General features: G+C 31.0%; 1 protein-coding gene across 1 annotated transcript in view; it reads left to right on the top strand.

Annotated features, from left to right (window-relative positions):
• LOC111613166 (dynein heavy chain 5, axonemal-like) overlaps nucleotides 1–13,320 on the top strand; it is a 33,512-nt gene extending 20,192 nt beyond the window's left edge. The window contains exons 4-6 of the mRNA XM_023354490.1: nucleotides 6,030–6,265; nucleotides 8,751–8,855; nucleotides 13,123–13,320. Of these exons, the coding sequence (XP_023210258.1) occupies nucleotides 6,030–6,265; nucleotides 8,751–8,855; nucleotides 13,123–13,320 (539 nt within the window). The remainder of the gene's footprint in view (nucleotides 1–6,029; nucleotides 6,266–8,750; nucleotides 8,856–13,122) is intronic.
• The last annotated feature ends 3,804 nt before the right edge of the window (nucleotides 13,321–17,124 follow it).

The raw sequence follows: 17,124 nt of genomic DNA on the forward strand, positions 1-17,124 counted from the left end.
TGTCCCGACTCGTCGGTGACTCACCGTCCGTGGCGTTTTTCTGTGTTCGTTACAGTATATGTTTTACATTGTGTGTACATGTACAGTTTTGTGTGTGTTTTCAACATGTCAGGAGTGAAACGTAAACACATTACTCTTTCATTAAATGAAAAATTAGCAGTGCTACAAAGACTGGACAAAGAGGAAGATTGTTTATTTTACTTTTTCTGATAATTTGATCTTTTTGCATTCTGACCATATCCTCACTTCCAAAGGTGATGGATTAGAGGGGTTCTACTGTAATTGGATTAATTTGTCAATCATGTCTTATTCTGTTCATTTTCATATTTACATTGTCTTTATCAATCTGCACCAGTGTTTTCCAAATTTGAATCATTGGACTAAAGATGTGAATTGTAAAACTTTTTGAAGGCTGTGGTATTGTTTATATCAAAATGAGAGATACATATCAAAATGAGAGGTAGAATTTTCCAAAAACACATGGAAAAACTTTATTTTGTGTTTTAAACAAGGATTTAGCAGGTTCCAACTTTAAGTAACAGGAGTTACAAGAACAGGAATCGCGAGTAACTGGAATTACAAGGGACTTGTCTTAAAGTCCCTTGTAATTTCTGTTACTCGCGATTCCTGTTACTCATGATACAATTTTATATAGACTTTTGTAGTATGAAACTGGCTCCTTCACAAATCTTATGCCCTGGAAATAACAAACATAACAGTTAGGGACTTTACAAGTGTGGGTTGTGTCCTTAAACTAATCTTAACCTACTTATGACAAAATTAATATGATATATGTACAGATAGAAGAAGGAAGAAAAAGAGATCTAAGACAGGAGTACCCAATTGTCTTGAACGTTCCCTTTGCCCATCTATCGGATTCACTTTCTTTGTCTCAGTTAATGTTCTTTCTCTCAGAACTTCTCCGTACTTCTCTGCAAGTTTTGGGGATGTTCTCTCAGAAGACACCTCAAAGATGCTTATGAAAATTGTCTCTTTGTGTGATCCTATCTTGAACACCACTTCCTCATGCTTTTCTCATCTGCCAAAAACGACCAAGAGCCTCTTCTCAACATGTCTGGTCTCCTCGGTGTCTAGCCCAAAAAGTGTTTAACTTTTCCGGTTTTCCTTCAGGGCCTTCCCTCCTCCTCTTGTTCTTACTGTTCCACCCTCAGGGAAGGGTTTAATCCGAATTTCTTGGAAAATGAAACAAAAGAAAAGCAAGAATAAAGAAAAGTGAAAGAATGAAAATGAAAATATGATAAAATTTTATATATTATACAAATGATATGGCAAACAGTTGCGTGGCCAAGGTAATTAAGGTGCCACTTGTCATTCTGGACACGAGATTGAATTCAGACAGAACAAAAAAAAAGTCCAGGGATTTTTCAGGGGTATTCTGTCATGGATATGTAGTGCCCTGTCCCTTACTACCTGGCCACTTTTGTTATGGGCCAGTGGGGCCCATGATGGGTTTGAAAAATGCTTTATTACTTTTGTCCCAAGTGGTACACATAGGTACCGCAAGTATTTTAAAGTACCGGAAACCTAGAAAATGCATTACAAACAAATAAATATTGTACCATGCTGGAATTTTGCGTTATTGCTAAGGAACTGGCAACTGTAGAGGGCGTTTAAGTCGTTCGCTTAAGCAATACTACACGTGTATCGATGAAAGATTAGATTTCTTGAGTATCTTAGTTCAAAAATTCGTAGTTTTCATTGTCTATACTAGTAGAATTTTATATATTTTAAAAGATTTATATGTATATAATCATTCCCAGTATTCAGGTAAATAGGTTTAACTTTTAGTTTAGTTTTTATTTCGCTATTTTTTCACATGGTACACATATATACCAGCCGGATTTTTTAATAATACTCATACGTACCAACAGATATTTTGATAAATACATTTTTATTTCAGTATTAAAATGAAAAGAATAATATTATTTTAGAAGACATTCAATTGTATAGATGACTATATTTCTGACATTTCTGTTTCATCTTCCAATGAATATGAACCAACTGATGATAGGACAGAAAGTGAAAGTGAATACAACTTTAGCAAAGATGATCTGGGAAAACCCTCTACATCTAAAAACTATCAAGTATATGTGGAGGATTTAGAAAGTAGTTTCTCTAGTGATTGTGAACAAGATGTTTCTAATCGGAGTTCTCTCAATTGTCTTATTCATTTGATAGTTCCAGATGACTTATTTGAGCCTGCTAAAATCATTCCTCCAGAAAGAACTTGTAAACTGCTTGTGGACATTCAAGTCCATTAGAAATATTTCATAAAGTTTTCCCTCATTCTCTATATTTACATATAGTGAATTGTACTAATCAGCATCTTCTGCAGCTAAACAAATCTAAGAAAAAAAAAGAAAAACTAACTGATAAAGGTGAAATCCAGAAAATATTAGTGTGTATGCTCATAATGTTGTATAACCACCTTTTTAGTCTAAAAAACTATTGGAGTGAAAAAGAGTCAATGGGAAATCGATCTATTGAAAACACTATTTCTCGTGATAGATTTATGCTTGTAATTTCTAAACTTTACTTTGCTTTCCCAGAAAAGCCTTCAAATGCTACAAAAACCTATTATGCTGATGAATTGATTTCTTGCTTGAAGTATGCATTTAGTAAATGTTGGCAAGATAGTCAGTTTTAGAGTATAGATGAATTAATGACCAAATTCAAAGGACGATTTTTGTTGAAACAGTATATGCCTCTAAAACCAATAAAACGGGGCATCAAATTATGGCTTCGTTGCAACTCTGATTCTGAATACACATATGATATGAATGTATACTCTGGTAAAGATTCACCAGCAGCAGATAAATCAGTAATCCTTGGAGAATATGTGAAATCACTTGTAGCAACAATAAAAGTCACTGATGTAGTCCTGTTTTTTGATTGCTTTTTACTGGCGTAAATCTATTGGAAACCATTAACTTTCCTGCAATAGGTACTATTATGGCTAACTGCAAAAATGTACTGAGCATGCCAGACAAACTCAAACAAGGAGAGTCTACATTCAGATGTACTGACACAGGAATATTGTGTGTAAAATGGCAAGACACAAAAGAAGTTTTAGTAATGAGTAATTGCCACAAACCTGATTTGACTTTTATTACTAAGAAAACTAAGACAGATGAGCAAGTAACAATAGACTGTCCACAAGCCATAGCTTTATATCGACAGAAAATGGGTGGAGTTGATCGAGCTGATCAATATATAAGTTTGTATAATCAAGAGAGAAAATCCACCAAAAGGTGGAAAAAGTATTTTACATTTGTCTAAGTTTGTGTGTAACAAATGCATGGATTATGTACAATGACTTGAGAAGGAACACAAAGAAAGTTTCTTATCTAACATTTTTGGTAGATCTTGCTGAAAATTTGATTGCTGAAGGAAAGAAAAACAGCAAATTATCTCTACCAAGAAGAGGCCCTTCTTCAAAAAAAGGAAACTTTTTGGAACAGCATTGCATCTTCCTATAGAAGGTCAAACAAGAAGATGATGTGCTCGATGTGCAGAGGGAAAAAAACAAAAAAGAACAAAAACAGTTTGTCACAAATGTCAAATTCCTTTGTGTAAAGACTGTTTCATGTTGTACCACACCAAACAATATATTTTTTTAAAAACATTATTTACAATAAAGTATTTCTGAAGTATATGTTGTAATTTTTCACCTGCTGGTACATATATGTACCAAGTAAAAACCCTATTGGTACACATATGTACCATTTCCCCTTGCCCATCCCATTAACTAAATTTAATTCCTTTCACAAAAAATCTTCGATTTGATTTTAAAATAACTCATCTTTTTTTTTATCTTTGATTTTGGATCAAAATTTATATTCAGGGACGAAAGGGTTATTAGTGTTCACAAAGTGGAGAGTAAAAAATTTTTAAAAGTGTGGATAATCACTTAATTTATTTATAATAAGCTTACAATAGTATCTGATTTTACATTAGGGGTGGGAACACAAAGATCAAGAGAAAAGAATTGCTGACAGTCTACATGTATTGTGAGAATTTTTTGAATCACTTTAAAACATGGATTGAAAGGACACCAATATGTTCATTTAGATATGTTTAGCAGTATTAACAGCAGTAAGCAAGCAAATCAAATAAATGAAAAGAGCACTGTTGTGAAAACAAAATGAAATGGCTTCTATGCAGGGGTGAATTCTCTTGATTTGCTTAGCTTGTGCTGCATGCTTAATAGAAAGTTTTCACTGTCAATATACTTTTCATATAAGAACAAACATGGTAATAATAATTTATTCTAACTTGTAAATTCTTTTATCATTTGTATTAGCTTTTATGTTGGCAGCTATTGGCTAGCTGTTGTAAGTCAGTGCGATGCTGTGGGAACTCGATTGCTTGCTCATATGGAGGTGTGTCGCGGCAAACAAGTGCATGTGCATGACGTCATTCGAAGCATTTATGTTGGCCAGATTGTATCATAAGATTATGATGTTCAGTCAGCATACATGTATTGTGTCTACGTAGGGATCAAGCCCTGATCCCCCAGTGTCAAGGGCCAACAAAAATTTAATTATCATCATAAATTTTTGATACTTCTTCATTATAATATATTTCATATATTTCATGTGTAGATGTAATGGGCTTTATAATAGTCTATACTTTTTTATTCACACGAAATAACATTTCCGCCTGTTGTTTAGTGCTAGAGATAGGCCTATTATTCTTATTATAAGTTTCAGCATGCTCAAAAATTTTGGTCAGGATTTGCCCCTTCTTCTATATATTGTATTTACTCTATGTGGTGTCTGAAAAAATTCATACAATTTAAACATCACAAATGATGTTTACACAGTTACACTTACACTTTGTGTGTGTGTATATATATATATATATATATTTTTTTTTTTAACATTAAGTATCTAACATATAACAGGCAACATTTTTGTTATAAATTGTTATTTGGTATTATATGTGCATTTTGACAGATATAGTAATTGTTAATTTTGTGGGGGCTGAGGGGGGAGAAATTTAAAAACTCAATGAACGATAATAGGCAATATATATTGTCATCATTTCCCTTGCTGTTTGGACTGCTGAGCAGTAACAATCAACAACATGTGGAAACAGTTGAGTCAGATATAGATGCTTCGTTTACAAACAACACAACCGTTTATTAAACACGAAAGAAGCTTACAAGGTTTCCACGATTTTGGAAGTTCTACAGCAGTTGCGGTCTCTGGGTCTTCCTCTTCTTTTCAAGATAGTCCCATTTTGAAGGAGTGTCCCTTGTTCGTGAATGAACCATTCCATCAAGTCTCGACGACTCCGGGACAATGCAGTCAACTTCTGTTGATGGAAAGATGTCAATCCGAGGTCGGGAGATGGAGACGAATATGGATGCGAGACACACACACAACAACAGATTCGTCACTTGGAACTTTTGGGAGAAGAAGCCATCGCGTCCTTGAATTTCCGGGGTTTTATCCGTTTTCTCTCAGATTCCCCTTCTTGATTGGTCTCTCCTCATCACCTGATGACAATTCGAAACCTTTCGGGAGCGTGGGAGAGGTCAAAATCAAAGTTTAATTTGATCTCCAACTGGAAATGGTTGACGGACTTACATTCTTCTATTGTTTAAAAGTTAGCGTCGCATTTTCATAAAATAAAAATCTATTTCTAACTACTATATATTTTTTCTCTAAAACAATTATTTTAACGTGAATTTTAGTGAGGGTTCGGACCTGTCCAGAGCCTCACATTTTATTAGGTTTATTTAATGTTGAGATTTTTAGATAATAAGTATGTTTTGAAAAGTAGTTCCTGATTTTATTAGAAACATTAATTTTGCTTAACTTTAGCCATTTGTGATTTAATCTATTATACAAATTCAGTTATTGTAAATAGCGTCTTAAAATAATGATCATAAAAAATGTATATGATATTAAAATTTAAATGAAGTTATTATTTGATAATTTTATACTTAATATGAGATAATTAATTAGTATAACTGATAAAAAACTTGTTTATTTTTATAGATGATATTAAACAGTCGCTGTTAGCTGAAGCAAGATCTCGGAAGATGCAATATGGAAATCAGTGTCGAGCAAAGTTTCATGAGAAACTGTATTATATAGGTGATTTTATGGCAGATAATTTAAAAAAGCTCAGCAGACCAATTGTTGACTTAGATGATATTAGAAGTACCATGAGTTGTTTGGAAAATATTAGAGAACAGCAAATAGACATTGATAATATGATTGATCCAATTGAGGTAATAGTAAATTTTTATCATTTGATTAAAATTATAACCTTTTATCAATTATTTTTATTTAATTATATTGAAAGATATGATGATGAAAAAAATTATTTTTCAGTATATCATAAACAAAAATTATAAGAAATCATAAGATCTAGAAATGATATTTTTATATATAAAATTTACTGGAATATGTATAGTATATGCATATATTTTTTAAGGCATTAATATCAAAACCAGGCTTGTTTTATACTGGCATGCAAAGGGTGCAATGAACTCAGGCAGTATAATTTAGAGGGTGGCAAAATCAAACTTTCCAATTTTTCAAAGAACCTTTGTTGTTTGAAAAATTTGACAGAACTGTGAAACGTAAAACTTCTTAAAATTAGGTATAGAAGAAAAATTTTTTAAAAATACAAAGAAATAAATTTTTTTCATTGAGTTAAAACACTCAAACACTACCAACTTTCGGGACAAAACACTACCAATTGCTAAAAATTCACAAATAAATAAATTTATTTAAACTTTTAGAAAATTGGTAGTGTTTGAGTATTTTTACTCAAAGAAATCTTTTACAGTAGAACCTCGAAAACTCGGCCTAATGTGGACCGAAGGGTGGCCGAGTTTGTGAAAATGCCGGGTTATCGGGAATGGGGTTAAAAAAATAAGTACGAGTGTTTCCTCAGAAAATACTGTACTGTACTTGTATGTATTGTTTACTTGAGAATATAACAGAGAATTAACTGCCCAAATACCCTTAAACAAAGGAAAAGTACGTCCTTTATGAAGGCATAGAGCCTTTACTACATGAAAATGAAAATTAATGAATACACTGTGTACAGTAATTTACCTGATAAGACAGACCTCAGAAAAATACTTTATGAGAGCTTTTATACTTTTATAAAGCTGTCTATAATGAAAATTAATTAACTAAGGATTTTTTTGCCCTGCCAGGGTGTGGCCGAGTTATCCGGAGTGCCGGGTTATCGAGAGCCGAGTTTTCGAGGTTCTACTGTATTTGTTTCTTTGTTATTAAAAAATTTTTCTTATATACCTAATTTTAAAATATGAAATAACAACTCTATTTGAGAATTTTAAATTACTAAAACTTCTTACTCATTTTGGTTTTCTTACTCATAAAGAAAACCAAAATTATCATTTTAATTTTTTTTATGATATTTCTAGTTTATCAAGCATTATCAAAGAAACAAAAATAAAATAAAGTAAAACCTTATTATTTCAAAACTCAAGGGACAAAAAAATATGACCTTAGGTTATCTGAACTTTTTTCAAATTAAAGGTTTTTGTAATTCTTGAATAAAATTATGATATTATCTTATATAATTTCAATTATTCATTTACAAATGCATTAATATTATGAGTTAATTACTTAGTAATTTAACTACTTTGAAAAATTGTCAGTTGGCATGTACTTAATGAGAACAAAGAAAAGTAACCAAATTATATTCAAAGCAAGACCTGAAAATAATGTACAAAAAAAGCTTAAGTATTTTAATAAGAATTACCACAAATTTTGTCTTAAGTTTGAGATTACAAAATTCATCTGATTTGATGAAAATGGGCTCTATTAATGGTTAAGCTATAAGTACACATTCTGTCATGAATACGCATATGTATTTAATTGAATTTGGAATTATTGAAATAATAGATTTTTAATAATTAAATCAAAATAATTAAATACAAAACAGATTTCTTGCATAAAAATAAGAAATTCTTTCTTCATTGGCAATGCTGTACAATATCTGAATGAGCTTGAATGGATGTCCCATAAATCAGTAATGTATAATTGGTGAAATCAAAACTGAAAATGCCACTTCGGCATGGAAATTTTCTCATAAGCATGTAATATGAAGGAAGATTTCAAATTAAATGATATTGATTTTCTTTTTGAAACCGTGTCCTGTTTTATATTTGTGGCATAGTAAACACTAGTATTGTGTTTTATTCCAAAGACACATGGCAAATTTTCCATCAAATTCCTTTATTAGTTGAAGTCAACTAATAAAGGAATTTGATGGAAAATTTGCCATGTGTTTTTGGAATAAAACACAATACTAGTGTTTACTACGCCACAAAAATTAAATGATATTTTTGTCAGTCACTGGATCAGATAATGACTTCAGATTTCATTGGATAATTTGAATACACTTACAAACTAACTGGATAATTTTACTTTGTTTTGCTTTATAAGCTTACAGTTGTATACTATGTGAATTATGACAGGGACTACTCTACTAATTTACAATGTTATAAAATAAAATACAATTATCAATATGTTTATCTGTACAGTTATAAATACATTAAACTATTTGAAATGTATGCACCACAAACTTTTCATTTTATTATGTTTTATTGTTCATTTTATAATAACAATTAAGTTTATTAAAATAAAACTAATTTTATTTTAAGCTATAAATTTGTGTTTTATAGCATAAAAATCTCAGCTACAGTGTATCTGAAGCTTTTTTATATTTTGTAGGAGGTATATACAATTTTTCAAAAATTTGGTATTTATGTTTCCATTGAAGAAAATGAGAAAGTTGACACATTAAGATATAATTTTAAAAGATTACTGACCAAAGCAGTAAGTGAAGATATTTCAAAAAATATGTTATTTATTTTAAATCACTTATTATTAAACGTATAAGTATAATTTTGATTTTTGATTATTTTGACATGTAATGTATCATTTTGCAATAATGTAGTGTTGTTGCAATATTATACAGAATGAAAATACTATTTTGATGTAGTAAAACAATAATGACTCATTTATATTTGAGAAATTAAACCCTGTATTTTATTTGTTATTTTCATTTTATTTTGTTATGTTTAATTCTGAATGATAAACTTTATTTTCTCTATTCAAAATTTTTTTGATCATTGTGTTCTGGAAGAACATTCAATGGAATAATCTATTGCTTTTAGCCCTTAATATTGTTTAACACTTAGTCTAGATCAAATAGACACATATACATAAGGTTTGTTTCAAATTTATACGGACACGAAAAAATTAAAGTGAAACACAAATTTGCTGCATTAAGTGACAAATGTTTTATTAAAAATAACATGGATTTACATGTTTCCACATTGCAAAATAAGAATTTTAATCAAACATTAACATTTTGTCACTGAAAATAATGTTTATGAAACTCTTATACAAAAAAACTGTTACATATTTATCCGGACAGGTTTCAAATTGCAAAGTTTTCTTACAATTTAATGGACAATGACCACCATTTAACTTAATTACATTAAATACTCGATTAAGCATTGTTTCAATTAGATTCTGAAGGAATTCAATCTTAAGTTTATCTTAAGCATCTGAAATTGCTGCCTTCAAATCATGAATTGTGGAAAACTGCTTTCCATTGGCATAAACTGTACGAACTATCATCCCCCAAAGATTTTCCATCGAATTCATGTCAGGGCTTCTAGCAGGCCATGTCATCAGATTAATATTTTTACGTTTAAACCACATTTTTGTTGATTTAGAGGCATGCACAGGGGCATTGTCTTGTTGAAAGATCCAATTTGGTCCACAAATATTTGGTCCAGCTTCCAATAAATGATCTTCAAGCATGCCTTGATACTTCTTTGAATTCATTCTTTGAGTTATAAATGCTAAATCTGTGGTTCCGTTGAATCCAAACGCACCCCACACCATTATTGATCCCCCACCCATTTGGCGTTTTGAAAATATTTGTTTTTCGGTTCTTAAATCGTGCCAATAATACTTCCAACCGTCTGGACCATCTAAGTTGAATTTTTTTTCATCACTGAACAAAACTTCAATCCATTCTTCGGACCATGTCATGTGTTTTTGTGCCCAATCAAGTCTGTCACTTTTGTGCTTTAATGAAAGTGGTGGCATTACAGCTTTTTTTCTGAATTTTAACATTGGAGATTTATTTAAAACTCTCCACACTGTTGTGCTGCTACAAGGCAAGTCTAATTCTTGTTTTATTTTTCTTACTGATGTTTGTTTTGTGGAGCAAACCTTGATGATTTGTCTACAATCTCGAGGAGTAAGCTTGGGTTTTGGACCTGTCTTGAATTTTGGTACATCCTTGCCACGTCTTTTTGATAAATAATCACCAACAGTTGATTTTGGACGATTTATATATGCTGCAATTTCTCTTATTGACTTGCCTTGTGATTTATAGGCATCAATCTGCCCTTTTTCATAATCAGATAAATTCTTTGTTCTACCCATTTTAGAACGTTGAACAACGTAAAGAATTTGTATTACAATTAGATATGTAAGCTAATTTGCATATTTCAATGCTTGAAACTAAACAATATTCTGTTTAAGCCTTAAAATGAGTGCCTGTCCGGATAAATATGTAACAGTTTTTTTGTATAAGATTTTCAAAAATATTATTTTCAGTGACAAAATATTAATGTTTGATTAAAATTCTTATTTTGCAGTGTAGAAACATGTAAATCCATATTATTTTTAATAAAACATTTGTCACTTAATGCAGCAAATTTGTGTTTCACTTTAATTTTTTTGTGTCCGTATAAATTTGAAACACACCTTACAGGCTTATCACACCAGTGAATAAGATTAATTCACAAAATATTTAATGATTATTTAACACCTTAATAAAACTTTACAATAAATTATGGCTCTTTTAACATGTACAATATAGAACATTCAAAATGCATTTTGGACTCAATACATCCCTCTTCAGTTGGTGTTCATACATAAATATAAATTATAAAATTATAAAATACATTAAAAAACCATTGTAAATATGAAATTAATCCTAAAAATTTATTGAATGCCATTAATAATTTAGATTTGTTGATGTTAAGAGAACCTAATTCAGTAAGAGTACAAAAATACAAAAAATGGATTATTATTCTTATTCTTCGATTTATGTAAAAGGAAATATTTTTTCATGCACGGAAAGCTAGAACTTCTTTAAATAAGTTTCACAAAGTCTTTCACTGTTTTTCTAGCAGTTTTTTAATCCATAAGAGATTAAGTTGTTCTTTTATGGATTAAGAAACTGCTAGAAAAAGAGTGAAAGGCTTTGTGAAACAGAAATATTTTTGTTAATTGTATAAAAAGATTGTGAATAGAACTACATTGGAACATGATAAAAAGAACGAAATTATTGATGTTATTAAAATGTTTTTATTAGATAATTACCCAAAGAGACTTCTTAAAAACTGGCTGAAGCATATAAAAACTAATAATATTAATAGCAAAAAAGTTAATAACCAAAGTTCAGTAAAATATTTTAAATTGACATATGTCAAAAACATGTTTGAAAAACTAAAAATGAATTTAAAAAGTTTAATATAGTAATAGTACTGGACCAATTTAACAAAATACAAAAACATATTGTTTTGAATAAAGTAGAAAAAAAATACAAATGATTTAGAAAAAAGTAATGTAGTTTATAGATTTAAATGTAGTTGTGCTGAAAAAGTGGTATATATTGGAAAAACAAAAAAGTTTAAAAGTATGGGTAAAATAACATATAACTGCAATAAAATATAATACACATAATTCTGCTGTAGCTAAACATTGTAATCTTAAAGGTTGTGAAATAGTGAAAGATTCAATAAAGGTGATAAAATACAAAACTAATAGTAAAATAAGGAAGGAAATACTATGAACATATAGAAATTTTAGAAATTAAATCAGAAGAAACATTAATCACAATTTAGGAATAAAATTATATGCAAGGTGGTATTTATTTTTGTTTTTATTAATGAAATATTGGCAAAAAACAAAAATGAATTTATAATTAATGACATATTAGTGAGTAAAATAATATACAAATTAATAATAGTGTATAAATATACAAATTAGCCATAGAGTTGTGGTTCTGTGTAGTATTAGTCCAGTGAGTATATATCCATCATTTTACATTTATAATATTTGATGAGACTATGTCTCATCTCTAAAATTACACTGCTGTCAGCAGCTGCATTATTATTAGTGCATCAAGTTTTCACATTAAAAAAATCTAATTTTAACTACTATACTTTTTCTCTAAAAAAATTTTTTTAATGCGAATTTTAGTGAGGGTTCGGACCTGTTCATAGCCTCACACCTACATAATTTGCAATATGTGGATTCAGAACCATCGGTTGCTTTTTTAATCCAAGAAAATTTATCTTTAATTTATCATTATATTTTCTGTTATTGTCATATATCGATTTTCACTTAGGCATAATTATAAATGAAAATAAAAAATAAAATAACTTTGAGAATGATTTTATAATCACTTTAGGTATGGCATAGGTGAATAGTTACTAGGTAGGCATGCAGAGTAATGAGTAGCGAAATTTCTTATTTTAGTGTTGCCAGATTAAAATCTATAAAAGCCAAAAAGCTAAACAAAAATTTTGATGCTGATCAGATTGAAAAAGCCAATCTGGCAACACTGGGTTGAATGGCCAATAGTTGAATCCAGATGGTTGAAACTTGCTTCTTGCAAGTTTTTATCATCTGGAAATAGAATTTTTATTCTCTCATTCAGAGAAGTGTCTACACAAACTTGGTGACTATGTGAAAATAAAGTGAAGGTATGTGCTTTTAATTGTATAATGTTAAATATTCGAATAAAATTCTGTTGAGCTACAATGGGTATGTATAACTTAATTTTTGAATGATCTATAAATAACTCTATTAATTAAACAATGATTACAGAAAAAATAATTTTTAATACATTAGATGAATATTATGAAATATTCATATAATGTATGCATTACTATTGTTTAAATTTCATTAATATATTAATTTGTCAAGATATAATAATTTTGAAATACATGAATTTATATGAAAAGAAGTACATTTACTAAATATTTCTATATTCTTATTATTATTATAGAAAGAAGTTCAAGAACATTTGATAGATATACAGGATAACTATAAATCAACTTTATTAGATGGAGTAAAAGATTTTACAATAGATGTTACAGACTACTCAAAAAGATACACAGAAGTAAATAAATTATATTTTTACAATAAAATTCCTTTCATTTATCTTTTATATTGCAAAACAAAAGTTAACACCACAGATGAATAAATTTTAAATTATTACATACGTTGAATTTATAATTTTATATAAACATAAAATACAGTCGACCCCCTATAACACGGATTCCTATATCACGGTGAGAAAATTACAACAGTATTCATACAAACATGCTAAAAAAACTCCTATAATTCGGTAAAATGTCATCGCCGACTCGTGTTGTGACAGGATTGCACAAACCGTTGAGTTTAAACGAGCAGCGAACCACTAAAAACAATTTATTATTTAACGTCCATAAAAATTATATTTATACTAAGATGTCTCTAAAGTTCAGCAAATTTTTCACAAAAAAAATAATTTATCAGAAAGCACACAAGCGCCATTTAATGACAATCTCCACGACGAAAATGAGCTTAAGCAATGGTGTAGTTGAACGGTGCACACTCGGTAAGTAATCCTACAATTCTTTGTTTATAGCATAGTTTATATGGATTGTTCCCAAAAAATTATACGTATTTTTGAAATGTTGAGTCGAATTAGTCTAGAATTAATTAATTTTATGGAAGAAACCTTTCAAATAGTCTGTAAACTGCATACGTGCCGGGCTGTGATTGACTGGACTCGTAAAAGCTGGATTCATAAAACTCGGAACGTATCTACCATGTTATAGGAGAGTCGACTGTATGTTTGTATAATGTTATGGTGTACACACATACACACACACCATATTTTAATGGATTGACTTGCATGCCACATATAATCAGGGAGACCAGTATGCCAGAAACCCTGGAGTAACCAGCAAGCCTGTTAAACCATGACTAAAAAATAATATCAATTAGATCTAACAAAACTAGTTGTTAAATAAAACATTTTTTCAAGTACAATACTGTTAAATATATCACTTTTGCAAGTTATGGGTTCACAGATAGTGAGTAGGATACCTTACAAGTAAGTATAAATCATACACAATTACTTTAATCTATTCCAAAGACACAATGGATTGAAAAGTGGTGCACTTGAAAGAGACTCCACCCAATGGCCATTTATTCATTAAAAAAAAATACAAATAAAGGATAACACACTGCCACACATATAGGTAATGACGGAAGAGAAATTTAACAAATACAGTTATAACATTGTAATTTGACTGACTTAAAATTTGGGAGAATGTTTTCATTTACAGGACAATAAAACAATTAGTGGCTTATTGACATTATTAAATTGGGTTTTGTGAGTTATACTTCAATGACATCAGTGGCTGTGTACTATGCCGGACCAGAGTCAAGACATAGCAACCAAAAACTAAAATAAGTGTGTCAGGGTCTGTATTCAGGAATTTCCTAACAGTGTGGCACATATACAATATAGTGTATGTATTTCTATTCAATTGTAATGTTCCCAGGCTTTTGTGTAGTGTGTGGGGTATCACACCTGTACAGGAGAGAACGACAGGTACAATAAGCACCCTTTCAATCCTCCACAAATGACTTATTTCCTAAACGAGTTCTTTGTACTTGCTAATTTTTTTAGTGAATGTGTTTTGTACATTGTGAGTGTTTGGAATGGCTATGTCTATAATGTATGTGATTTTATTGTGTTTGTCAATAAGTGTGATGTCTGGTCTGTTGTGGTAAATTCTTTTATCTGTGATTATGGCTCTGTCGTAGTACATTTTTTGCGTGTTGTTTTCCAATACTGTTTGTGGAATATACTTGTAGTATGGTTCATGAATGTCTACCAATTTGTGTTTCTTTGCAAGCTCTTGGTGTATTATATTTGCTACTTGATTATGTCTATGTAAGTAATCTGTCTGTGCCAAGAGCTTGCAACCAGAAGTGATGTGTTGTATAGTTTCTGGCAGAATGTGACATTTTCTGCATATGTCATTTGTGAGTGTTGTATCTTTAAGTATGTGTTTTCTGTAGTTTTTAGTATTTATCTGATCCTGTATGGCAATCATGAATCCTTCCATCTCCCCAAAGAGGCATCCCCGATCTAACCAGCTGTTTGACGCAGTTTTGTCAACAAAATCCTGGGCCAGGTCATAAGGATGCCTGCCATGGAGTGCGTTTCGAGCGCACCATTGCTTAGTGGTGTCTATGCTTTTTACATGTTGTGTCATGTCTGTATGATGTGAGTGTAAGTTTAGTGATGTGTTATTTGAATCTGCTAGAGTTACTGCTTTATGTAATTGTGATGTTTCTTGTTTCCTGTAGAAAAACTCTCGCAGTGACTGTATTTGTTTGTAGTGAAGGTTAACTATGTCAATCAGGCCACGTCCACCATCTTTACGTGGAAGGGTTAATCTTTCTATGGCAGATTTAGGATGATATTGTTAATGTTTAGTAAGTGTTGTTCTTGTTTTCCTTTGGAGTTGCTCGAGATCTGTGTGAGTCCAATGTATAACTCCAAGAGAGTATGTGAGTACTGGGACGACATATGTGTTTATTGCTTTAACTGTGTGTTTTGCATTTAACTGTGTTCTAAAGATAGCATTTAACCTACTTTGGTATTCTTTAATTAATCTTTGCTTTATTTGTGTATGTTCTGTTAGTTTGGCCTGTTGGAATCCTAAATACTTGTAGAACTTGCTTTCTCCCATGGATTCAATAATGTTTCCATTTTCAAGTGCAAAATCTTTGTTCTTCAGGATTCCTTTTTCTATGTGAAGTGTTTCGCATTTGTCTAAGCCAAACTCCATTTGTATGTCCTTGGTGTATGAATGTGCGATTTGTAGGAGTTGATGAAGTTGTTTCTGTGTGGATGCATAAAGTTTTATGTCGTCCATGTACATGAGATGTGACAGCATAAACTGTGCTGTTTTTTTTGTGTCTGATATTGTAGCCATATTGCGTGTTGTTTAACATGTTAGATAATGGGTTCAGGGCAAGGCAGAACCAGAGAGGACTGAAGAAATCTCCTTGAAAAATTCCTCGCCTAATGAATATTTGGTATGTTTGTATGGAAGTGTTACTAACCCTGAGATGCAGTGTTGTTCTCCAGTGCTGCATAGTGGTTTGGAAGAATGCAATGAGTGACGGATTTATTTTGTACATGTGTAGAATATGTAGCAGCCAACTGTGTGGAATGCGGTCGAATACTTTTCTGTATATGGTCTATATATGCCATGTGTTTGTTTCTGTGTTGTTTGTGTGCTTGCTGTAGAATGACTGAATCTATGAGTAACTGTTCTTTGCATCCCCTGTGATTTCTACAGCAACCTTTTTGGTGTTCTGTAAGAATGTCATGTTCTTCAACATGTTTGTATATTTTGTTTGTGATACATGCTGTCAATAATTTATAGAGTGTTGGGAGACATGTAATTGGTCTGTATTGTGTGGGGTCTGTGGTGGTGGTGTTTTTAGGTTTCATGTAGGTGATGCCCTGAGTAAGAAATTTTGGCATGTCTTGTGGGTTGATGATGATGTGTGTTAGATGTTTAGCTAGTTGCTGGTGCAGTGATGTAAACTTTTTGTACGAGAAATTGTGAATGTTGTCTACATTATGTGTCTTCCAGTTGTGTGTTCTGTTAACAGTGTAGTGAATGTCGTCTACATTTCTTTCAGTACAGGGCATAGTTGGTATGTTGTGCAAGTTTCTGTTATTTTCTATGATCCAGCCTGCATTAGCGTTGTGTGTAACATCATTGGACCAAAGGGAAGACCAATAACTTGTGAGTTCTTCTTCTGTTGGTGTGCCACTGTGCTGTGTATTAGTGTTTGTTTAGGTACTGATTTGTCTGTAGAAAAGTTTTTCGTTGTTTGTGAATAATTTATTTTGTTGTTTTTGTAATGTACATGTTTTGTATTGTTTGAGTCTACGTGCTTTGGCTGCGAGTTTTTGTTTTAGTGTATC

Source organism: Centruroides sculpturatus, unplaced genomic scaffold, assembly GCF_000671375.1.
Source record: "Centruroides sculpturatus isolate CEXI.00-Female unplaced genomic scaffold, Cexi_2.0 scaffold1806, whole genome shotgun sequence".
Lineage (NCBI taxonomy): Eukaryota > Metazoa > Arthropoda > Arachnida > Scorpiones > Buthidae > Centruroides > Centruroides sculpturatus.